Here is a 26,161-nt window from a genome sequence, read left to right as displayed (position 1 = left end):
ATTATGGCTCTGGATCCTTAAATAAATTTGTTGTAAGAATCTCTCAGTTAGATTCTGGCCTTTCATTTTTTATGGCATCTGAAAAGAAAGCAGACCCAGTGATCATTTTCTACTGATACTTTTAAACTTCGAAAGCCTTTCCCTATCCAAAGACTCAATAAATGTTTGCATATAAACACTTATAGTCCAAAAATTATTTAAGATTTTTCAATCTTCATTTTAAATTTTTTAATCTATGTGGAACTCATTTTCCTATGAGTTGTGAGATCCTGGACTAAACTGGTTTCATTTTATAAATGGCTCAGCAGTTGACTTATTCTTCTCTTCTCCCTACTTGATGATTTTGTTTGGTACTGTTGAATGATGTTTTTGGAGAACCTAGCTTCATTAGACATCATTTCGCTTGAAGTTGCAGGTTCCAAGAACATATACATTATATTTTAGATAGTTTCTCATCCAACCAATTCCAAGGAAGACCCTCAATGGATGGTCAATTCCAAGGAAGACCTTCAATGGAGGGTCTAATTCACCAAATAGCTCAGGAGCTCCATTGAACAAAGGAAGATATATTCCACTTGTCATCAGCCTCCACATCTCCCATGGGATTTCCCAACCACCATGTCTTTCTTCCACCACTTTTCTGCTGGTTTTGTATTGGGGAGAAACTCCATCATGAATGGCTCTCTCTCCACTTACACTTCCAACTCCACAAAAATAAATCACTGCCAGATCCCATGCCTTCCTCCTCCTGGGGAGTCTTAATGTTTTCATGATCTAAAACATAGATTTATGCCATACCATTGAAAGGAAAGCAAAATCTCAACTCTGTTGTTTCAAACATGCTGATGGTCTTCAACGAAAGGTTAAGTCCCTGTCCTCAATCCAAAGAACTCTGAATTCTGAATTCTTGATTAAAGAATTCTGATAAAGAGTGAAAGAGATTATAGTTTCCATCTGTAGTGCCAAAGGTATCGTGGGAAGAATTAAAATCCTGTCATCATATTTTGACATATACATGAAGTGCTACACAAAGAGAAGACAAGGAACTATTAGGCACAATGCCAATGATTCTGTATAGGGTGAGAGTTAGAGAGGGCCAGATAACACTGCCAACTTCTAGCAGCCACAGAGAATTGTGAAAAATTTTCAGCATCAAGTTGTCTGGCCAACCAGGGAATTTTGGATGTAGCCAAATTATGCTGTCTGGTCTTCATAGCTTATTTCCAGAAGCACTTTGATCAACAGTAAAACTCTCTAGGACACACTTTTTTTTGCTTTTTGGGTCACACCCGACGATGCTCAGGGGTTACTCCTGGCTCATGCACTCAGGAATTACTCCTGGCAGTGCTCGTGGGACCATATGGGATGCTAGGAATCGAACCCGGGTCGGCCATGTTGGCTGCGTGCAAGGCAAACGCCCTACCTGCTGTGCTATCGCTCCAGTCCCTCTAGGACCCCTTTTTAGGGTAGGGTAGTAAGGAGAGAAGAGCTACAAGGGAAGAGAACAGACATGCAAACAGGACTCCGAGTCCCAATAATTTAATCAGAGACTTGTTCACTGTGAAGCTGGACTCTGATTTCTTCACACTTTGAATCAGTCTTCTGGCCTTAATTTGGGCTACAGATGTTCTGATGTTTTGAAAATTAAAGCCAGACAAGGAGCAAATGCCCATCTCTTATAACGAGAAATCTATCCATATTCCTACAAAGGCATGTTCTATAATAAACCCACAAATGACCCCCAAATATGCCAAGAAGGAGCCTTCCTATCATGCATCTCCCATCCAGGGGAACATGTTCCAACGTTGAGTCAGCAAATCTATTAAAGGGATGCTAGAATATTCCTCACAGGGTTTTATAATATTTTTAATCTCTGTTAGTTATGTTTGGTATTTACTAAGATATTTTTAAGAATTCTTTCAAGAAAGTGCATCGAGATGAGAAACTATTTGACAAAGATAAGATTTCATAGAGCTCTGGGGAACTTTGTTGTAGATACGAACCTTCAATTTTGTGGACAAGGGAAGATTCATTATGGTAGAGGGCTTTGCCTATGTGATCCAGTATAAGCTGTCTGACATAGTCAGAGGGTGTCTTTTGGTATACATGTGTGCTTGAAGGCATTTTTTTGGTGCCTAAGGAGGTAGAGATTAATTCTTTTTTTAAAAAATTTTTATTAGTGAAACACCATGAGGTACAGTTGTAGACTTACAGGTGGAGATTAATTCTTAATTTTTCTTTCATAAAAATGAGCTAAGGCATTCCCAAGCAGGAGAACAGTAAGTTTCTGCATAAGGACAAAATGAACCAGAGTAAGAGTTTTTGATAAGGGGCTAGGAAGATTGCTTAAAGGGCTGAAGAGCATGGTTGCATGCAGGAACTCTAGGTTTGACCCCTGAGACCAAAGGTCCCCCAAGCACTGCCAGGAATTGTCTCTGAAATACCATGCAAGAAGTAGCCCCTGAGTACCACTTAGTAGACCCCCCTCACATGGGACATACTCGGGAAAATCTATGACTCATAAAAGTGGGGTAAAACTTAGAAAAATCTATTAATGTCCCATCCAATATGAGCTGTGTTTCACTGGAAAAGATATTCTGTCTAGAAGGATTTCATCTCCTATAAAAAATGGTAAAAGAATGCAAAGTCTTCTATCGTACTAGTAGATACATGGACCAAGCTGGCACTGGGGCATTAGGCAAAAATGGTTCCTAGGTGATTTATTTCTTCACAGTAGGCTAAGGATCTTTAGTCCAACTCAAATTCTCACACATTTGATTGCTTTAAATATATTCCAAAGAAGCATATTTTTAGCCTTCCAAAGTCCATTTTAGATACCCTGAGAAAGTATGCCCAGCATCTGTTAGCCGTAAATAAAGACAAGAACTGTACCCATAAAAGACAGCAAACTTCTGGTACCCCTTGGAGCTCACTGACCCAGACTCCTCTCTGCTCCCCCAAACACACACTTTATTGAGCAATTGAATCCAGACACAGAAAAGTCCTCTTGGATTACCACCATGCACTCTGGCAGTCTCTGGCACTATTCTGTTTTTGATGCTGGCCTCTGGAAGGTCTCCCACTTTTGGGGCTTCCCTTTTCATGCAAATGTACCCAAGTACCATCCAAATAAAGCTTACATGGTACCACCTCTAATGAACCCATCTCTTCCTTCATCAATCCCCAAATTTACTACACCAACCCATCTAAAGAAAGGAAGTATAGAAATATGCTCCCAAAGTATTGCATCTGGCATCAAATAAGAAGGGAATTCCCTACTACAGCAAGAGCTCTGAGAAATGAAAGAGGTGACCAAAACTTCGGCAAGGCTGAAACTTAGGGATGTGATCAGTACTCATTCCTCATGCAGGTCAAGGATTGTTTATGAATTCTTGGGCATGGAGGAAGGGGTCAGCTCCTTAGCAAAATTATAGTGGGCTCAAGATTTTCCTTGGAAATTTCAATGTCCATCCCTCCTCATTGGCCCACTCTAACTTTAACCCTTCCATGAATACATACCTACTCTCAGCAGAAAATTTTATTCCTATTGGGATGTGCCAAACTGGAAAAACCTTGTAAAACTGTGGTCAAGTACACAAACCTCAAGCCAGACTCTACATAGAAAACTAGCTGTCACCTTGAGTCTCTCTGAGCAAATGGCTGATCTCACTAAGACGCAGTTCCCAACTGAAGTAGGATGTTGTGAAAATTTGGTCAGGACACTGAGTCTCCTCAGAGACTCTCAGCCTCACACTAACCTTCAAACCTGTGGTCTCTCATAAACACCCCTGGGTTTTTCTGTGGCTGCAGGTGATGTCTCCAGCTTGGTCAATGTCACTGTCAATTAACTGAATGGATTCCAATACACACACAGTGACGGAAGCTCCAGTGGCTGCAGAGCCTGTGCTGGATCTGACACTCTACCATGGAGCCACTCTCCAGTTCCAGACTGGGATGAAAATCCAAATCCACAGATGTGATTACTGGGAGGTAGACACCTGGGAGGATGCCTAACAGGACTAGGTCCGCAAGGCAGAAGGGTAGGCAATGTTCCACCCATGGGCCAGATTCACCGAGGGATCCTTAGGAATTTCACTGCCCTCAACACTGTTGTGAGCAATTAGATAGGGAAATAGGACAGAGAGTGAAGGTGGAATCTGGAGAGAAGACAGTATTCATTTAATGAAACAACTCTGTACTCATTTCAGGGCCTTCTGTGGATACAATTTATTATCAAGAGCAGATGGCAATTTGGCTGGGAGAAGGTCTATACCGGTAAACTTATCCTCTTCTGTGAGAGATGCATGCGTCACATCTGATAGGCCGATGGAACATAACACAAGATACTGGGCTGGGGGAGATGCCACACCTCTCCCTGATGTCTCTATGAGGCAACACTGCTAGCTCCCTTCCTCCCTGTGCCTCTTAATGGGGGAAGGGAATCTGGTCGGTGAGGATAATTCAAGGAACTGCATGTGCTCCACTGAGACCATTCTGGGTGAACTGTCTCCCCTCCCCGCATCTTTTCCCTTCCTCTCTTTCTGCTCTGATGGAATAAGCTGTTCCTGAAGAGTCTGCTGGTGATTGCACACCATTACCTGGCCATCTTTAACAGGTGTGCAAAGTATTTAATGTTCCCGAAGGCCTCAGCTAGCATCCAGATTTTACTAGTAATAAACATACTGGAGGGAGGGGGAACAGGAAGATAGATCAAAGGGTTGAGTGCATGCAGGAAGCCCAAGTTCAATCCCTCCAGGTTCCCCTGAGTATGCTGGAAGTGACCCTCAAGCACCGCTAGGCATAGCCCAAAAACCAAAAGGGAAAAACACAAGAATGATATTTGGATCTCCATTGTATCAACTCAGCCTGCTTCTCAATTTACTATAAACTTGGTAGGGGAAGAAGGGAATGGAGCTTTTGGTCTTCTCACTTGCACTTTGTTTTCTTTTTGGGTCATACCTGGTGTTGCTCAGGGGTTACTCCTGGCTCGGCACTCAGGAATTACCCCTGGCTGTGCTCAGGGGACCCTATGGGGTGCTGGGAATCAAACCCAGGTCGGCTGCGTGCAAGGCAAACACCCTAGCCTCTGTGCTATTGCTCCAGCCCCTTCTCACTTGCACTTGACTTCTGCCCAAATTCTCAGTCTATTTCTCAGACTTCCTACATTTGACTTCTACCCAACTCTCAGACCCTTTCCTGCTGTGGTCTGGCTGAAGGACTGGCTGTTACAACTAGGAAAACACTTCCTCACTGTACCGGGAACTTTTAGTCCAAACTCTTTGGGTCTTATGAGTAATAGATGGCCCCAAAACAGTGTCTGCGGCTAGGCACACATAACCACCACATCTCAATAGTTCACAGAGGGCTCCAAGGTCTCTGAGGCAGACCTGGATCCTACTGGGAAGAAACTTCAGACACGCAGAAGGGGGAGTCTGGCCAGGAGGGCTCTGCTTCAATTCAACTGGAATCGAAAGATAGTGATGGAGGGGGGATGTGGTCTATGAGAAAATACCCAGTGGGAAAGGAGTGCAAAAGCACAAAGGCCAAGCAAATGGGATCTCTCTTGACCGTGATAGGTGTGGGGGTCTTTGGCACCACCATCACCTTTCATAGCTCCTAGCTGGCAGAGAAATGCAGTCTGGAGGGCAAGGCTGGGACTGTGCACAGAGCTTGAAGCAGTGAGGTCATAGCCACACGTGCACGTTCCAGAGACCGGGGAAGCAAAGTCTCGTTCAGGACTTCACACTGTCGCCCTTTGCTGGGACACTGACCTCTCTCTACTGGCCATTCACAGGTGAACCTGCAAAGACACACCCGGGCCTTGTGACCTGCATGCTGTGAAAAAGCATCGCCCATATGGAAGCCGAAGGAGCAAGGGGGCTTTAAGTTTTCACGAATAGGGAATTTATCACCGTTTTCTTCTTCAGTGAGCCTGGAAACACTGGCTCTTCATCTGTGCATCCAAGTTATGTTCCAAAGGTGGCATCTATGCTCCCAGTGTGGATGGTACCCAGAGAGAGTGGCCTGAGAGCACTATGCCTTCGGGAAGATGATTAGGTTAGTTCACATTTAGCTAGAGATAGGGCTATGGGAAGGTGATGTAAGATGCAAAAGAACAATCCTCCAGGTATAACATCATTCAAAATGTTTGTTTTGTTTTGGAGTCACACCCTGCAGTGCTCAGGGCTTAGTCCTGGCTCTGCACTCCTCAGGTATTAGTCCCGGCAGTGCTCAGGGACCCACACAGGGTGTTGAAGATCAAAACCGGGTCAGCTGATGTAAAGCAAGTGCTCTACCTCTTGTACTATTGCTCCAGTCTCCCCAATTCATGACATTTATAAAGGACCAGGGATGTGGGTTGGTGCTGGAGCACCTGCCTTGTATGTGTGAGGTCCCAAGTCTGATTCCTGGTGCTGCAGGAAGCAGAAAGATATCACAAAGACAAAAGAGAATGAAATGTGAAAGTTGAGAGGTAGAGAGATAGAGATGACCAGAGAAGGTTTACATGGTAAAGGACTTTCATACTTCCTGCAACGAAAGGAGCGCTGAAGGCCATCTGGGGGCACTGAGTTACCCCCACAGCCCTACAAAGGGCCTTCTTTACTCCTGCTGTCTCCTCGGCACTCTCTTGACTACTCCTCCTTCTTTATCAGGGAAGCTGGCTCCTTAAGATTTAGAATTGCTTAGCTGGAGTGGTAGTACAGTGGGTAGGGCATTGGCCTTGTCCACTGCCGGCATGGGGTAGAGTTCGAGCACCAAGTGTTGCCCCAAAGACTTCGATTTGGAGCACTTACATCTGTCCATGGAAGGAGAATTCTTGATGAAGCTTCAAGTAATCTGAATTCTATATGACACTGAACTTGCACAGTATATTTTACTTTGAGTTTGAACAAACTACTCAAAAGCTACCCACTCAAAAGGATTTGTACTTCAGTCAAAATATAACACTACCAACTTTTCCTATCAACCTTCAGAGCTATGGGCAGTGTAGTTTTATACATGCTGATACTAGTCTTCAAAATGCTTCCATTTACCATATTTATAGCTACCACAGGTGAGCTTTGAATGCAACATGCATCAACCTCTTACAGTGTCTGACAGTCTGAAATTACACTAGCATTCAAAAAAAACAGGTGCTAAGTTCCTGTTTGGGGGAGACTTATAATATGTCTTAAAGGCACAAGGCTGACAGTCACAGGAGTGATGACAATGACATAGATCATGTCCACTAACCTTTAGTAAAGGTGACATCTTTGTATCTTTAAAATATATCTTTCATTATGCTTAGTTGAAATTTCCTACTAACAATGTCTGAAGGACAGGGATGTGACTTTCAGCATAAGGAGGGTGCACACACAGTCTTCCTCTATGGGCAACAGAGGGCTTGCTGTCGCCATGAACTGTCCTTCCTAGGTCATGAGGTTGGCAGGGACATCTTGAAGGAATAAGAACATCTGGCACCTTGCACATGTACCAAGAATGGTATTTCTGGGGTGAGTAGGCTGCCCTGAGCAAGAGCAATCTTTTGTACAGCTGACTTGAGCAGATCCTGACCACTGTTTACTGGAACATTGCTAACTGTAAACCAAAGGCCAATATGGCAGCCTAGCCCAGGATAAAGTCTCAGGGCACTTTTTTGGGGGGGGTCATACCCAGTGATGCTCAGGGGTTACCCCTGGCTCTGCACTCAGGAATTACTCCTGGTGGTACTAGGGGGACCAGATGGGATGCTGGGAATCGAACCCGGTTGGCTGCGTGCAAGGCAAACACCCTGCCCGCTGGGCTATGGCTCCAGCCCCCTCGGGGCACATTTTTTTGGGTTCTCTGAAACAGAAGTAAGAGGCACATTCATGCCCATTCACAGCCCTGACCCAGAAATGCTTGTGGCACTTATCTGCATGCGGAATGTTGCTGATCTGCTTGGGCCTGCTGGATCGGAGTGGGAGAATTCAACAGAAGGAACACTTTGTGTAACTCTGGGCGAGATAGGTCTGAACGAGGCCTCCCTCCTCCCCACCCTGCAATCTCGAACACCACCAAAGAGTAATACAATGTGAAAGTGGGCCAGCCTGGCCTTGGATTCCCCTCCATCACAGCAATTCCCATCCCTGCCTGTGTCCTGTGGCAACCCCACTGGCCTGGTGAGCTGCACCCCCTCCCCTAGTCAGGCCTCCTAGCCATTCCTGCATCTCTCATCCGGGCCTTTCCAACAATCCATCAGAAGACACACCATCAGCCCCGTTCTTTCCCTCTCACCCTCACACAGTTCTCCTTCTTCCCGTCCAGCCTGGCAGGCGTACACGCTGCTGAGTTTGCCTTTCTCAAATGGCATTCTTTGGTTATTTGCCTGGAGTTCTCTGCCATTAGACTATGATTCTGCATACAGCAGGTACTTAACGAGTGCAGAGACAGAGCTCAAGGAGGAACGATCACTTGAATAAGATGGGAACTGGCCACCCAAGCAAATCTCTGGGACCACAATAAGAGTTGTGTGGGGGCAGGGCAACCTGAGAAGGTTTCACTGAAGAGCAAGGATGTGAGGAACGCCTGGAGACTGAGGGATGACCAGGAGACTCTTTTTTGCTGCCATCTCTTTCCTCCCTCCCTGCCTCAACTTCCTATTCAAATAGGTTCATTGATGGTCTCACAAGATCAATTTCTGGGGGGCCTCGAGATGGCTCAGTGGCTCAAGTCCCTGCCTTGCTGACCCCCCCAAACCTGTTGTTGGCATGTGCTGAGCTGGTACCAGCAGCTCTGTGTGTGATTCCACACTGCGGCCAGGATTGTGCGAGCACTACAGTGAAAGGTATGACAGCCCCTCGTGAGCACTGCTGCCAAGTGTGTGAGCAGCCTGTGACTCCAGTAAGCACCGTGAGCAAATGTGGAAGCACCACAGTCAAGCATGTGTGCAACCTCTGGTTACTGTAGCAGCATCAATAGAGGGAAGGGAAGGGAGAACCATCAAATAAAACCCCTTTTTTAAAAAAAGGGAAATGCAGCTAGTTTTCTTTGGGGTGATTGTGACTTTCTTAGGTGGGAATTTTTTTGAGCATGCCCCCTCACATCTAATTAAATGTGGCCCATAAAAGTAACCCATGGAAATAAAAGTCAGAGGAATGCAAAATTGTTTTCAGGAAGAATCAAAAGTTTACATCATTAAATGTCTCGAATTCCCAAAATAAACTGATCATAATTAGGTTTCCAGAAATGGCTGTATCAAGACAATGACCATCTTTTTTTTAACTGTACCTCATGGTGTTTCACTAATAAAAATTTAAAAAATTAAATAAAAATGCAGTTTTATTTCTGCTAAAAATATTCATTTAATGTTTGATGTAAAATTAACTAGCAGAGTATTTTTTTAAATTTTTATTAGTGAAACACCATGAGGTACAGTTGTAGAGTTACAAATTTTTGTGCTTGGGTTTCAGTTATACAATAATTGAGTACCCATCCCTCCACCGGTGCCCATTCTCCACCCCCAATAATCCTAGTATCCCTCCCATACCCCCATCCGCCCCCGCCCCCCGCCTCTGTGGCATGGCATTCCCTTTTGTTCTCTCTCTCCTTTTGGGTGTTGTGGTTTGCAAAAGAGGTATTGAGTGGCAATCATGTTTGGTCTATAGTCTACTTTCAGCATGCATCTCCCATCCTGGGAGGATCCTCCCAACACCCTTTATTTGGTGCTCCCTTCTCTATCTGAGCTGCCTTTTCCCCCAGCATGTGCAGCTGGCCTCCAAGCCATGGAGCAAACCTCCTGGTACTTATCTCAACTATTCTTGGGTGTTAGTCTCCTATTTTGTTACTTTATATTCCACAGATGAATAGCAGATTATTTTCAATTCTTTTATATGGCACTTTCTTGCACAAACTATCATGGATACTAAAAAATATGCCAATGGTCTTCATAATATACATTCAATTGTTTCAAAAGTGCAATGTTAACACACAAGCACTCACACTAAGAAGTGAGATTTATTATTTTTTTTCTTTTTGGGTCACACCTGGCAATGCACAGGGATTACTCCTGGCTCTGCACTCAGGAATTACTCCTGGTGGTACTCAGGGGACCATATGGGATGCTGGGAATCAAACCTGGCTTGGCCGTATGTAAGGCAAACACCCTACCTGCTGTGCTATCACTCCAGCCCCAGAAGTGAGATTTAAAATGTTTCTTCTGCCTTTTTGCTGCTCGACTACATGCAACAGTACAGAGAACTCTATTTAAAAGCCCTTACTAGTCAAGAAGCTCTCAGTGAGGCCTTGTTGCTTATACCTCGACAAAGACTTTAGGCTTTTCACTTGTTTCTGTTAGTACTGCATGTTAAGGTTCGGGACTGTGGGCCCAGAGAGAGAGAGTATAGTGGATAAGGTACTTGCTTTGCACATGGCTGACCCAGGTTCCATCCCCAGCAATCCATATGGACCCCAGAGCCCACCGGGGGTGATCCCTGAGCACTGAGTCAGGAGTAATGCCTGAGCATCACCAGGTGTGGCCCCCAAAACAAAAACAATAAAAAGAGAGAGTTGACTTTGCCCTTGGCCTTCATTTATAAAACTAATTAACAAACAGAGGAGGAAGTGGAGGTACAAATGAAATCTGGATTAGTGGTAGAGGGTTCTGGGCACTTTGATGGCTGTGGGATATAATCTCTTTGATATCAATACCAGAAACCTTAATACTACTATAACCACATTACTGAAATTATATATATAACATAAATCATATATATATATATTTAAGGAAACGGGGGTTTCTTTGTTCCTTTTTTGGTTTAACATTGTACTTGAAATATGTGAACCTTCACATCTTTCAAAATTCCAAGTAAAGAGAAATACTGAGAAAGTCTCAGGATTGTGCTTATCTCCCCGCTTCCAACATGCACACAGAGAAAACACTTTGTAGCACTGAGCCTTGATACCTATCACAGAGTCCTCAGGATGATAAAGGAAACAGCAGGGAAAAAAGTAGCCTTTGCGAGGGAGGATTCCGTTCTGAGAAGGTGCTGCGGTCAGCGTGCTCCTGACCTAGTTCTCAGCTGCCCACTTGGCACCTTTGCTATCAGAACGTGCGTCATCCTGTTTCTGCACCCAGGGATGTTCTCACGCTTCGAAGTCAACCCCCCAGTGCACGTTTGGACTATCTCCCTGATTTTCAAAATTTATTAATGCTACTTGGAGTCTGGGAGGGTGCTGGAAGGGGCCTTCTGGGGGGGAAGCAGTTCTCCTCATATCCCAAAGTGAACTGCAGCCAACCCAGATGTGCCAAGAAAGGCAGGTACTAAGGACTAAGGGTTGACTTGTCAAGTTGGCCAAGTCCATGTGAAATGTGCTGGATATCATCAAAGAAGTCTCACTTCCGCTGCTGGATGACATAGAAGGGAAAAGACTCTGAAGTTTTCTCTTTTGGTAGCAGGATTGCCAGAAACCTCCTTTCCTTTGGACATGCTCTCAAAGCGGTTCTCTGAAAGCCAAATCAACTACATACACATAATCAAATGAAGGTAGAAGGGATTGTTTGTTGGTGATAAAATCATGGACAGGTGGCAGTGTGTCTCCAAAGGCATGGGCTCCTCGAGATTTCAGGACAAAGGGAAAGCTGGCAAAGGTGTTTCTGCCTCGTTGCCACCCAGGACAGGCTGTGTGTGCCAGTGGCCTGCCTTGGCTTGAAGGGCACCAGTGTGGGCTTGGTTGGAGGTCCCGTGCTGACTCACCTGCTCCACGGTAGACGGGTGGGCAGGCTGCTCTCGGACTGAGCAGGAACTACCAAGGCTCCCCCGTGTTGTAATGTCTTTTGAAACTAAACTGAGGCAATGGAGTGGGAGTACCCTGCAGAGCATTGAAAGCTCATAAGTGTGTCCAACCCACACTGAAATACCACAGGTCTTGGATTAGGTTAGGGAGGAATTTTACAAATCAGCAGGAACATGGGTCTTGCAAACCAGCCTCTGATTCTTAGGGAGAGGGGCAAGGTAAAGGTAAAGGTAAAGGCCCTCCCGTTGATCGTCGATTTGCTCGAGCGGGCCCAGTAACGTCTCCATTGGAGACTTTGTTGTTACTGTGTCTGGTATATCGAATACTCTCGGTAGCTTGCCGGGCTCTCCGAGAGGGAGAGGGGCAAAAAAAAAAAAAAAAAAGATCTGGCTTTTTTTTTTTTTGCTTTTTTGGTCACACCTGGTGATGCACAGGGGTTACTCCTGACTCATGCACTCAGGAATTACTCCTGGCAGTGCTCAGGGAACCCTATGAGATGCTGGGAATTGAAGCTGGGTTGGCTGTGTGCAAGGCAAACGCCCTACCCGCTGTGCTACTGCTCCAGCCCCAGATCTGGCTTTTGAAACCTACTTCCTAAAACCTTCCCTTATTAGATTTTTTTTGGTGGGGTCATTAGGCCCAGGGTTACTCCTGGTTCTGTGCTCAGAGATCACTGCTGGTGGGCTAAGGAGACCATAGATAGTGCTGGGGATCAAACCCAGGCTGGCCACATACAAGGCAAGTGCCCTACCTGCTGGCCTACCTCGCTGGCCCCCATTAGTCAACTCTGAAACCCAAATGAGCTAATTGGGGGGGGTGGTTCTCACTTTTCAGTTAGCCCTATGAAGTCCACTGTGTGCATCCTCAATCTTTACTCTGCCCAATTATTACTTTACCCTGTTTCTCTTTTACCAACCTTTGTTTACATTTTCACGCTTTCATTAACGCACTCAAAAATGTTTTTAATAGGGATCCAGGGTGACATGCAGCAGTGCTCCAGAGGCCGTGTGCTGCTGGTGGTGGAACTCTGGGCCTCACATGTACTGCGCATGGGTTCTGCCACTGAAGTCATCGACTCAGTCCCCCAAGTATCTCCTTTTTTTGCTTTTTTGGGGTCACATTCTGTGATGCACAGGGGTTACTCTTGGCTCTCTGCACTCAGGAATTACTCCTGGTGGTGCTCAGGGGACCCTATGGGATGCCGGGGATCGAACTCAGGTCGGCCACATGCAAGGCAAATGCCTTACCCACTATGCTATCACTCCAGCCGCCCCCCCCAAGTCTCTCTTGACTGCCTTGTAGGTACTTGGCACTGCTTTTTGGGCAGGGGGCACAGTGCTTAGAAAATCTGAATGGTTGACCTGGTATGTTGGCTACCTCCTGTGGAAAAGGAGTAGTTCCAATCCTGGTAATTATCCAATACTTGAAGAGACAGCTTGCTGGTCAGGAGGCAGATACCCTGTGTTATGTATATCTTGGGGCCCATGAACACTGTACAAAGCTTTTGCAAAGAAATCAAAGCAGCAAGCGGGGCCTTTGCATTCGGCCGACCCTGTGCATTGCCGATTGTGACCCAAAAAGCAAAAAAATATATATATATGCAGCAAGCAACTATAGAGAGCTTACTCCTTCTAAGCATTGTTCTAAGTCCTGTGCACAGGAGGGGTCCAATTCTAATCATTGCCTTTTTACAGGGGGGAAACTGAGGCCCAGAAAGCTTCAAGAATTCCCTAAAGTTAGTTAGAGGTGGAGCTGGCCTTGGACTCAAGTCTGGCTTTCTTCTGACCCTGCCTCCTTAGGGTTTGCTGTGAACATACCAGAATCTCAAACAGCAGGAGGCAAGCAGAGGCATTTGTTGGGAAAAGAATCATGTTCCGCAGAGAACTGGCAATAAATATTGCTGATTGATTGGCTGCCTGATAAGGATGGAATGGGGTTTGGAGCATTTCATACTCTCATGAAATACACATGCGACGCTGACCTTCTAGAAGTGAGAGAAACTATTTAAAGTATCCCCTTTTTATCTTAGTTCCTTCACAGCCCTTCACTTTAGAACATGCTGTCCCTGCAGAATCTTGCTCAAGATGGACTGTGACTTTCCAGGCTACATCAGTGTGTGGACAAAGGGACACGTTGATCCTCACAAATATCAAAAGAAAGCAAAAGCTGCTAGCATCTTGCACAAAACTCCGCATCCCTCACTTATCTGTTTTGTGTGTGTGTGTGTGTGTGTTTGTTATTTTGGCGTGGAGGTAGGCATTGAAATTCTGACAGGTTAATAAGATTGGCCAAGAACCAAAGTGTTGGATCCCTCACCATCGTTCCCAGGAGCCTAGCAATGTTTCCCTTCTGAGTTGTGAGGTCCAGGGTTTTGAATCCCAGGAGGGTTACACAAATCACAAATGGGTTCCAGGAAGTAGTGTCACCATCACCTAGGAACCTGTTTGAAATGCAGGTTCTCAGGCTACACCCAGATTCACAGAGTCCGAATTGGTGTTTCAATCCCTGACTCCCAAGCATTATCAGGTGAGCCATGGGAATATGGGCGCTCGGAAAGCACTGGCAGCCTCGCTCATTCCATTTCTAGATGCTCTGGCCGTGAGAAAAGCTGCTGCTGCCTCTCTATTCGGCCGGGGCATGTTCCAGTCTCTCAGAAGGTCTGTTCTCTGCCTCACCTTGCAATTCAACTCACAGTGATCTTCCAGGGGCCAAATGAGCTCCCGTTTGTTTCTTGGAAGCTTCGAGACTTTTCAATATCCAGTCATTCCTTGGTGAACAGCTACTATGGCATCACAGAGAACCAGCACTGTTTCTTATGTGATCCCCATGGGACCCCCAAAATAAACAGCCAATAGCCCCTGACTTCTTTAGTAAGCAGGAGCGGGTGAATTATCTTTCCCACATCATAGTAAGTCCCTTTAGCATAGAAGACATAGCTCTCTGCTCAGTTCCTCCCATGTTAACATCGAGTCATCAAAGTACCAGTGCCAAAAGATACCGTTGCAGGGTTTATAATGTGCCTGGTGTTGTCTGCATACCTCAGCATGTGAAAAACTCATTTAATTCCCACAGCAAACCTATTTTTTTGGCTTTCTGAGTCACACCCAATGATGCTCAGGGGTTACTCCTGGCTCTGCACTCAGAAATCACTCCTGGTAGTGCTCGGGGGATCATATGCCACGGATCGAACCTGGGTTGGCCGCATGTAGGGCAAATGCCCTACCTGCTCTACTCTCGCCCTGGCTCCAGCAAACCTATTCTATGGATGAGAATACTCAAGCACAGAGAGGTTAAGCTGATCACCCAAGGTCACACAGCAAATTCATGGCAGGAATTTGAATCCTGCTATCTATCTGATAACCACAGCACCACACTGCTTCTCAAAACCTACATCTACTGTTGTCCAGGGTTCCAAGAGTCCTTGCCTCATTAAAATACTTTCATGTAACAGATGGAATCTTCTACTTAGGAGAATGTAATTCAGCTCAGAGACTTCTGACAAGAACAAGAGGGACGCCTGCATTTGCCAGAACATTATTTTACCATGTGAAAACATTACCTCTAGTCTCTAATTCATGGTTGCCACTGCAAGACCACTCAGTCTGCAGCTTGGGGGTACTTTGCCAAAGTCCTCCTGCCTGTAATTAGAACCAGCCTCAACATCACAACTGTACGGTATTTCCTAGACATGAGAAGCAGTTGTAAACGTTTAAGATTCAGCAGTGCTGGTTTTGCTTCTCTAACCAACCAGGACTCCAACTGCCCTGTGTAGCTGCAGACAGCTCAACTCATTCTGGTAAATGAGATCATAAGGCAACGCCAAACAAATGCTAAAACAACTGGGGAAAAGCTTTGTGCTCTGCCTGACTTGGAGAAGAAGAAATCTTGCAACTTCCTCAGTATCCCTGAAAGCCTGTCCCTAGAGTCATGGAAACACAGAGTGAAAGGCACCGGATATGAAGGGAGACATGTTGATAAATGACTGCCCCTGGCCTGAGACCCTCATATCCACTTGCACACTCAGGGATGGACTGAGCAAGAGGCCTCACAAGACTCCCAGAATCACAACCAAGGCTCCTTCTGCAACTGCAGAGGAAGCCCAGGCCCGCCAGCCTATGCAAGGCACCTAGTCCTTCAGGGTAAGTTCGCACCAGAAACCCAAGGGCAAATAATGTTGTCACCAAGACACGGTACAGATCTGGTATAGCTGTTGGGTTTATCATGGTCTCTAAAACCCACAACTCCCGACCAACAATTGGAACTAACCAGAAGCATGAAAAGCATCCCTTTGTATAGCCTCTACTAGCTCTTGTCCAGTCATTATTTATCTCCATTCTGTTTATCTCCCTGGCTGTTGATAAACAGAAATTAAATTTACATTAATTAGAGCCTTTGGATAAGGCTGTCCATGGGGAGAATGGCCAAGTGGTTTGAGTGGAATCAACTCCTGGTGGGAAGCATTGTCAGGGCCCCCAGATTCCCTCTGATCCCCCCTTTTTTCATTTTGGGTCACACCTGGCGATTCACAGGGGTTACTTCTGGCTCTGCACTCAGGAATTACTCCTAGTGGTGCTCAGGGGACCATAGGGGATGCTGGGAATCAAACCTGGGTCAGCCATGTGTAAGGCAAATACCTTACCTGCTGTACTATCACTCCAGCCCCTTCTGGTATCTTTTAACCATATCTGGGTCTCTCTTCCCAGACTCAATGGCCATAATCTGTGGCCATGGGATAGACACATTAGTTCCTTTTTCTTACCCAGAGTGGGACAGGGGCCTTTACCCAAGACTGCCTCCCTCCCACAACCTCCTTCCCTTCCCTATTCCCCTAGGAACGCTTCCTTGGAGATCACTTGTACAGGAATCCTCATCCACCCCTCACAGCAACTCCTGCCCCACTCACCAGGACCTCAGACGGGTTGAGCTGAAGAAGTATGCCTCTTCCTCAACAGTTCTGGACTGCAACTGACACAGTACTTTTTGTGCCCTGTTCCAACAACAAACCTGTCCAAAAGCTCTAGCTCATACCGATCTTGCTGGATTAAAAATGTGGCACCCTAAATCTAAATGTGAGAGAGGCTCAGTTGAGAAGGAAATACAGGGCATGCTATACAAGGGTTAAATACATGTCCCAGCAAATGTGTTTTTGGTTTATTTTGGATTCGGGACCACACCCAGTGGTGCTCAGGACTGACTCCCAGCTCTGTGCTCAGGTATCACTCCTGGTGTGATCTAGGGGCCCATTTGAGGTGCCAGGGATCGAACCCGGGTCAGGCGTGTACAAGGTGAGTGCCTAACCGACTGTACTATCACTCCAAGCCCTGGTTTGTTTCTTGACTGGATACAGAAGTTGTGGTTCATACACTAAATGGAATACTATACTGCTCTTGATTTATTTAACTTATTTAATTTTTGGTATCTGGGTCACAGTCGGTTGTGCTCAGGGCTTACTCCCGGCTCCGCACTCAAGAATCACTCCTAGCAGGCTCAAGGGGTACCCTCTGGGGTGCCGGAGACTGAACCTATGTCAGCTGTATGCAAAGCAAGCACCTGACTTGCTGTGCTATCACTCTGGTCCCTATTTGCTTATTTTATTTCTGCATCTCACCCATAGTCTCATGGGCTATTCCTGGCTCTGTGTACAGGAGTGATTCCTGGCAGTGTTGCGGGGAACAAATGTGGTCCTGGGGATTGAGCTGGGGTCAGTCACAGGCAAGGTGAGTTCTCACTTGTGCTGTATTTCTGGTCTCTGCTATGGGGTTTAGAAAGATAACTGTGCCGTAGGGAGAATGCAGGTGGAGAGTGAAGTGGTGACCTTAGTGGAATAAGCCAAACCCAGTGCAGTTCCACTCCTGGTGGAAGATGAAAAACTAAAGCAAAGTAAGGGGTTGGAGTGATAATATAGGGGGGAGGGCAATTGCCTTGCATAAGGACAACTCGGGTTCAATACCTGGCAACCCATATGGTCCCCCGAGCACCGCTAGGAGTAATTCCTGAGTGCAGAGCCAGGAGTAGCTCCTGAGCATTGCTGGGTGTGACCCAAAAAGCAAAAGCAAAAAAAAGAAAAACAAAGTAAATGGAGAGAAGCAACAAACCAGGGAAAACTGGTGGTTACCAGAGGGAATGGGATGTGGGGTGGTGGTGGTAGGCGATGTTTGGGTAGAGGCATCTTTGGGGGGGATGGGATGGCTGTGGAACTGTGGTGGTGGGAATGGTGGCAATTATACCCTTAGCAAAGTGGGAGGTTAAACCTGGGAAATTCCACAATACTGAAAACCAACCATCAATCAATGAGATCTTTTTTTAAAAAGGTGGAGACACTGCAATGCGATTAGTAGCCAAACGATGCTGGAAGTCAGAGCACATAGGCTGCAGCCTTCTGAGAGCTCTCCTGGGCAGGGTGTGGGGACACATGGTGGCAGAGATGGACACCGGGCTATATCCGTGTAAAATGTGCGATCAGGTCTCTCAAGCCATCTGCCAGGGGCCTGCTAAGTGCTTTTGGACCAATTTCTCTCACGAGCTGACATCCTTACCCTTCTCCCACACCTCTTGGAGTGCATGTAGGAAACTTCTGGGTTCCCTTCAGTTCCTGCCACGCCCGCAACCAGTCCCTCAGTGAGACAGCTCAGGGCTTGCCCCAGCACCCAGCGGCACCCAGTTTACCTGCACGCCCAGGGCTTCTCCGGAAATGACAGCGACGGTCACTCCATTCTGACTGGGTTTGGGGATTTCGGAACTTTTCAGCTCCTGGTATTGCGGCTCCACCATCTTCTCGGAACTGCGGAGATTCACCCACAGCTGCAGGCCGTGGGCGGGCTCCTCGGAGCAAGGCATCTCGGCATGCAGGATGCCCCGGCCCGCTGTCATCCACTGTGGGAGCAGAGCAGCGAGCTGGTGAGGGTGGGACCTCACCACCAACCCTCCCGGTAGCTCCGGAGTTGGTGCTGGCCCTGTGTCCCAAGTGGAGACGAAGGGGCCACACTTGGCTCCCCCACATCAGCAAGCTGTTAGCAGGGCTCCCTCCACCGTTTTTTTGTGTAGGGAGCACAGTTGGGGGAGCAGCAGCGCTCAGGAATGGGGGGAGGGATGGGGGAGAAGCTGGCCACAATGCTTGGCCCTTTTTTTCCTCATGCCTTTGATTGTCATGCGCACAGAGACACTGTAATGACACAATCTTTCCTCTAATAAGAAATGACCCCTGGGGCTGGAGCAATAGCACAACGGGTAGGGCATTTGCCTTGCACACGGCAGACCCAGGTTCGATTCCCAGCATCCCATATGGTTCCCCGAGCACCGTCAGAAGTGATTCCTGAGTATAGGAACCGGGAGTAACCCCTGTGCATCACTGGCTATGACCCAAAAAGCAAAAAAAAAAAAAAAAGAAAGCATAAAAAAAAAGAAATGACCCCTGACAAGATCCGATGCAGAGCAGACTTACAAAGCCCCAAAGGCAACGATGACCCCCAATATTTCCCAGGGTTTTCACTGCAACCTGTTTCTGATGAGATTTGGATGGTGAAAGGGCTGGCTGAATAATCACTGTCTTAAGTGAAGAGTAGAGTAAGGGGCCTCAACTGTAGCAGAGTTCTACAAAGTGGGTACCTGCAACTGGCACATTAAATTTAGCACTAGGGGCATCCGGTACGCCCATGAGCTGCGTGGCTTATGTAAAGGCAGAGGGGGAGATACGGCGAGGACAGCCCTGATTTCTGAGTGAGGGATGGAATGGAAGATCGGGAAGATGAGACCGTCTCCTTTGAGAAGTATGAAGAAAACATCCCGGGATAGAACTAGGGTTAGGGTGAGGGTGTTGGGGAGGAACGAAAGTAGAGGGGAGAAATCCAAGAGGCCAGCTGAGTGGAAACATTCTCAGAAGGGAGAGAGACTAAGGGGTAGGAGGGGAAGAAAGTGTGGATAATCCGGAAGTGCGCATGCCCAAGCTTACTGCCCCCGAGGATGACCAACCCCGGCATGGCAATCCTTTGTCTCTGTCCATACCTGCAGGTCGCCTGGGTCCATCTGACCAAAGTGTCCACAGAAGTCTTCATGGGCCATACTGCCCCCCTCCAAGAGGTAAGAGACCTGCACGAAAGCAAACAGAAGAGAAAGGAGGAATTGGGCAGCTGTGGAGAACTGTTTGCTTTTTCCATTGCGTATGGGGGTGGGGGTTCGGGCCGCCCCACCTGAGGGGTGTCCCTGAGGGGTGCTCCTGGCTCTGTTTGGGAGTGACCCCTGTAGTTTGTTTTGGGAATTGAACCCAGGTCATATGGATGCAAACCGAGTATCTTAAACCCTGAACAAGCTCTCTGTCCTGGTTTATTTTTTTTTTCCCCACAGCAAATCTGTTGACATCTGTGTCAGGAGCAAGTCTGATGACAGAACAGGCTGAGAGTATGGCTCGCTGAGAGGCTGCAGAAACCCACACAATGCCTCTGAGAGATTCCAATAGGAGCCCCTTGCTCTGGGCAGCTGCAGAGAGTGCCCGAGCCCCCGGGCTGCCAAGAGGTGCCCTCTCCTCCACTCAGCCAGCCAACCACAGCCCAGAATGGCAGAGGCTGCTGTTCAGGGCAAAAGAGAAGCAGCTTCACTTCAAACAGCAGGGACCCCAATATCCTGGTCTCCTGGCTGTGTGGGATTACAGATCCCACATCTCTACGCCTCCCATTCAAAGCTGGTGTGGGAAATCGCAAAGAAACGTCTTTCTGATGCCAGGCACATACACACTCGCTCGGTACTACATTCATGCTTGGGAAATGCCATCAAATAAAGTCAGAGAAACAGAAGTCAACATTTCCAGAGGCATATCCAAAACACGTCCAAAAGTGGCATGAGGGACGCTGGAGCGATAGCACATGGGTAGGGAGCTTGCCTTGCATGCAGCTGAACTGGGTTCAATTCCCAGCCTCCCATATGGTCCCCTGAGCACCGCCAGGAGTAATTCCTGAGTGCATGAGCCAGGAGTAACCCCTGAGCACTGCTGGGTGTGATCGAAAAAGCAAAATTTTTTTAAAAAGTGGATGGGGCTAGAGTTAGGGCACAGTAGGTAGGGCGTTTGCCTTGCACGCGGCAGACCCGGGTTCGACTCCCAGCATCCCATACAGTCTCCTGAGCACCGCCAGGGGTAATTCCTGAGTGCAGAGCCAGGAGTGACCCCTGTGCATCGCGGGGTGTGACCCAAAAAGAAAAAGGAAAAAGTGGCATGAAATTCTGTGCAGTCCCATAGCCAGTAGCCACGTGCAGCGAAGTTCAAATGAAAGAAAATTCAAAAACTCCCCCCACCCAGCTCCTAAGGTCTACTAGCCACTTCCTACGCACTCACAGGTCCGTGTGGCTACCAGTGACATGAAGGAACATGCAGACTATGGCAGTCCCCATCTCTCCACAGGTTCTGCTGAACACTGCCTGTCTAGCCAGAGGCCCTGGGAGGTCAGCAGTCAGCTGTGGGAGACCTTCTGCGTGGGTAACACCATCTTCCCCGACCCCTGCGCAATCCAAGTCCCACTTAAGAGAACAAGATGCCTCAAAGTCCAGCCTTTTCTGGTTGGCTTTGGTTCCAGGGACCTAACCCAGGCCACATTGTACACGCATCTATAAAACTCATCTGCAAGTCCTATGAGAAATTTCAATCAGCCTAAACAGTTCGACAAGGTGTTTGCAAAAGCCTTGCACGGTTGTGAGGCAGGCCCTGCTTCCTGCCTCAGGCTTCCTAACATCCATGCTATCCAGCAAAGTTTTTCTGCTCCATCTGTCCTAATGTCCTCTTCCAGGGTTAAAGGATTTATCCATTGTAAGTTTGGAATTTTTTCATTTCAGCATTCTATTTACACATTATTATGCGGGCACACACACACAAATGCAATGTAGCATCTCGGCATCTCTTGTAATTATGTAAGCTAGATCCCATTTTTTGCTCAAAGACCTATTCACCCAAACACGACAATTTAAATCAGTACTGAGAGTGAATAATTATTTTTACCACAAATTGCAAATCTCTAATACCACAAAAAAAGAACAGTGGCGGCATAATGTTACACAAGAAAGAAAATAACCATATACCCCAGAGGTTAGCAAAGAGAAAATGCTTCTGAAGTTCTCAACAGGCATAATTTGATACTTCCATTTTCACAAATTAAACTATTTCCTCCTCCTAACAAGAACCCATTATATATGTCTAGCTCAGGCTGTTTTTGCAGTTTGTGATTTCACTTCACCCTATAGTATAAAAAGTAGACCAAGGGGCTGGAGCGATTGTACAGCGGGTAGGGCGTTTGCCTTGCACGTGGCCAACCCGGGTTCGATTCCCAGCATCCCATATGGTCCCCTGTGCACTGCCAGGAGTGATTCCTGAGTGCATAAGCCAGGAGTAACCCCTGAGCATTGCCGGGTGTGACCCAAAAAGAAAAAAAAAAGCAGACCAAATTCCTCTTGTTTTAGGATGAACTATCAAAACAGTGTCTTAGACATCATGAAAGGCGATGTGTTTTTAATCCTGTAGTTTTTTTTTAAAGCATCTGATACAATGAGTCATTAAAATGGGTTTGTTTAAATAAAATTTTATCAGTCAGGGTCGGACATGCATGGGGGGGGGGGTAGCCGGAGGGACGCAGCAAACTGTGGACAGTACCCTCCCCAACAGGAAATACTGAAGGTACATTTTATTATCTTGTTTCCACTTTTCAGATAGCTTGAGTTTTCTGCAACGACTTATTTTTTGATCATGAAAACAACCTTCTAGTTTGGAAAAACAAGGCCCGTTGGCCCTACTCTGCTGACAAAAAAGGTAATATGCTCTCTTTGGTCTACTACACAATGGTGAGGGGTAACTTGGTCCCTGCTGCAGAAACACAGTGGGGGGGGGGGGGGCTAGATAAGAAGGCAGTGAGAAGGAAGAGGAACCACAGTCTGAGGTAACAGCTTCACGGGAAGTATGAGGCTCCATCAGATTCAATGTGTGTTACTAGTGGGAAAGCCCTGAAGTACCCTAGTGGGTACTTGGGTCACAGAAATAAGTACTTAGGACTCTGTAGGGGGCTTCTAAATTGAAGAGGACAAAGAGGAAGCTTCCAGGCCCTAAGCAGCAGCAGGCCCCAGGCTGTTCTTATCTTTGTTAACGGCACCAAAAAGAAAAAAAAAAAGACCGAAGCATTTTCCATTCTGTTCTGAGCTGATGCTCCCCTCTGGGCTCTCCAAGGAGGCTCTTTCCAATTCGATGCTTTTCCATCCCCAAATAGTTTTCAATGATCCAAGCTTAGGGGTGTTGGTTGGAGTTATTCATCATCTGAAACTCTGTCCAGCAACTGTTGCAAAGCAAACTGTGGTCAGCATGACTCACTTTAGATGAATGCTTACATGGATGTTTGTTTTCCCTGCAAAATCAGACATTAGAGAGGGATTCCAATGGTTTTGACAGGACCCGGCAGGTGGCACACCCCCCCACCCCAACTTTTCTGGCATTCACTATGCCATAGCTGCATAGAAGGTAACATTTCTCCCATCCCATATACAATAAGAAAAGGCTGGCTAAGAAAGTTTTCCTGAGTCCTTCAAGGTGAACTTCTACCACGGCACCCCCAAAGCACACTTCCATCAGTGTGTGTTTATGTGTGTGTGTGTGTGTGTGTGTGTGTTGAGAACATGGGAAGCCTTGGTTCAGAATCAGGGCTTCGCTGTCCTATTATTGTCATTTATTGGCAGCGTGCTAGAAATCCGTGCCTGCAGGGGCTCTGTTTAAGCTCAAGCAGTACTGTTGAGAGTTGACACAAGCCAGACGATTTGTTAGGCCACAGCAGAAGTACAAATGCCGGGAGCGTTGCCACGCGTGGCGGATGGAGCTGGCAGCATAGCCCCTGATGGCAGGGGGACATCTGCAGTCTCCAACCAGACTTTTCTGAAAGGCCTTGACATACTTCCTGGGTCTGTTTGGTGTTTTTTTTTTGTTTTTTTGTTTTTTGGGTCACACCCAGCGATGCTCAGGGGTTACTCCTGGCTCTGCCCTCAGGAGTTACTCCTGGCGGAGCTCAGGGGACCATATGGGATGCTGGGAATCGAACCCGGGTCGGCCGTGTGCAAAGCAAACACCCTACCCGCTGTACTATCACTCCAGCCCCCTGGTTTTTTTTTTTTTTGCTTCCTTTCGGTCATACGTATAGCCTGAAATGTCTGCCTCCTAATCATTTCTTTCTCTGGGGGTTTAGGGACTAGGGCGGGAGAGGAAGAAGGACATGGAGTCTCCCAATAATAATGAAAGAACAACGCCCCTTGCCATGTAACATTTAGAAATAGTGCCGCTCAAGGAGCTCTAAATGAATTGGGAAGAAACAGCAGCGTGAAGGACTGATCATATGGTTGGCTGGATCCTTCTGCCTGGGATTTCCAAGGCAGAGTGTGTTGACCCATGCAGTGTGAAATGTGCAAGACTCTCTCCAGAAAAGAAATCTCAAATCCTAGATGAAACCATGTCTTTTTTCATAACTTTTTACCCTAAAATAGTGGGACTGGGTTTTCCTAAATGGTCGTTCAGTAGGAAAAAGAGAAAAATGACAAAAATTGAGTTGGGGTCAAGTTTTTGATCCCTATGAGAGAGATCTACAAGGGACATAGTGGGGAATTAAAGTAACTAACTAGGAGTTGGAGTGATAGTCCAGTGGGGGAAGGTGCCTACCTTACATGCGAATGACTCAGGTTCAATCCCCGGTATCCTATATGGTCCCCTGAACACCACCAGGAGTAATTCCAGAGTGCAGAGCCAGAAGTAACCCCTGAGCATCACCAGGTGTGACCCCAAAAAGGTAAAAGGTAAAGGTAAAGGCCCTCCCGTTGATCGTCGATTTGCTCGAGCGGGCCCAGTAACGTCTCCATTGGAGACTTTGTTGTTACTGTGTCTGGCATATCGAATACTCTCGGTAGCTTGCCGGGCTCTCCGAGAGGGGCAGAGGAATCGAACTCGGGTCGGCCATGTTGGCCGCGTGTAAGGCAAATGCCCTACTCGCTGTGCTATCGCTCCAGCCCAAAAACCCAAATAAAAAGTTACTAACTGGTCTCCACAATAGAAACAGAATCTTTGGATGCAGATGAAAGTTCAGCCTCTCCCCTTTGTTTTTTGCTTTTGGGGTCACACCCAGCGATGCTCAGGGGTAACTTCTGGCTTTGCACTCAGGAATTACTCCTGGCGGTACTTGGGGGATCACATGGGACACTGGGAATCGAACCCAGGTAGGTCGCATGCAAGGCAAACGCCCTACCCACTGTGCTATCTCTCCAGCCCCTCAGCCCCATTTTTAAAAGTAGAAATGTTTTTAGAATGAGCAATTACTGAGAAATCTGGAAACCCCCCCCCCAAATTTCGCTTTTCCTATTCAACCCCATAGGACATCTTAATGAGAGTCAAAGGATTTTTCACAAAGGAGAAAGAGGTAAAGAAGGTGGTTCCGGCGTTTGGCTAACAGGCACATACACGTAGTTGAAAGTGCTCTTGTGGGGGCTGGAGCTATAGCACAGTGGGTAGGGTGTTTGCCTTGCAGGTAGCCGACCAGGGGTTCGATTCCCAGCATCCCATATGGTCCCCTGAGCACCGCCCAGAGTAATTCCTGAGTGCAAAGCCAGGAATAATCCCTGATCAGCCGGGTGTGACCCGAAAAGCAAATTAGTTAATTAATTAATAAGTGCTCTTGGGGCTGCTCACTCTGCTACCGGGAAACAGTCCAGACTTGATTCCAACTTTCTGGTTGGAATTTGAGCGCTGCCATTCTCCAGGTGTCAGAGGTGAAGTCTTGAACCTTTCGGAGGCTCAGATGCTTCACTGACCACCAGAATCCCGGAGGTGATGCGTGTGGTGAGAGCTACATGAGGAAACGTGTCAAATGCCAAGCACCTGGTGATCAGTAAGTCTGAAATCAACACATCTGCCCTGTTCCCGGGGACAAGGGCTCCATTGGTGGGGACCCCTTTGTGCTTCCTGGGATGCAGTTCTCCCTCAAGATGCTCATGGTCTCTTTCCTCTATTCAGTCTTCTGTCCAAAGGTCACAACCCAGCGCTGCCCATGAGACTGTCTGCTCTGTGTGTCTGCCTGTTGTGTCTCTTCTTCCCAGATTTCTCCCCAGGGAGAAATGAGAGAGGACCATTTGGTTATTCATCCATCCAGGGTCTCTCTTCTCGAAGGGAAAGCAACCTCCTTGAACGCAAGCACGCGCTGAATCCTCATCTAGCCGGGTGCCTAGCATGGCTCTGGCTGACAACATTTGGTGGCTTTTTGGATCAACGGCAGCATCTTGTATTTACACGGCCTCGCAGGCGTTACAGGTCATTTTATCCTGAGCACTTACGAACTTTCTGTTTTTGCGTGGCCACACTGCGCAGTGGTGAGATTAGTTCCAGAACAAGAACCTAAAGCAGAGACTGGAGCGA

At 47.1% G+C, this 26,161-nt stretch overlaps 1 protein-coding gene across 1 annotated transcript in view; it reads right to left on the bottom strand.

Moving 5' to 3' along the window:
* Nucleotides 1–26,161, bottom strand: part of PIR (pirin) — a 95,488-nt gene that overhangs the window by 45,585 nt on the left and 23,742 nt on the right. The window contains exons 4-5 of the mRNA XM_056131230.1: nt 19,756–19,839; nt 18,421–18,627 (exon numbers count right to left, since the gene is read on the bottom strand). Of these exons, the coding sequence (XP_055987205.1) occupies nt 18,421–18,627; nt 19,756–19,839 (291 nt within the window). The remainder of the gene's footprint in view (nt 1–18,420; nt 18,628–19,755; nt 19,840–26,161) is intronic.

The sequence above is a fragment of the Sorex fumeus genome, unplaced genomic scaffold (genome assembly GCF_029834395.1).
Source record: "Sorex fumeus unplaced genomic scaffold, SorFum_2.1 ptg000086l, whole genome shotgun sequence".
In the NCBI taxonomy this organism is placed as follows: domain Eukaryota; kingdom Metazoa; phylum Chordata; class Mammalia; order Eulipotyphla; family Soricidae; genus Sorex; species Sorex fumeus.
The sequence above is the reverse complement of the archived record's forward strand: the minus strand, read 5'-3'. Positions and strand labels throughout refer to the sequence as shown.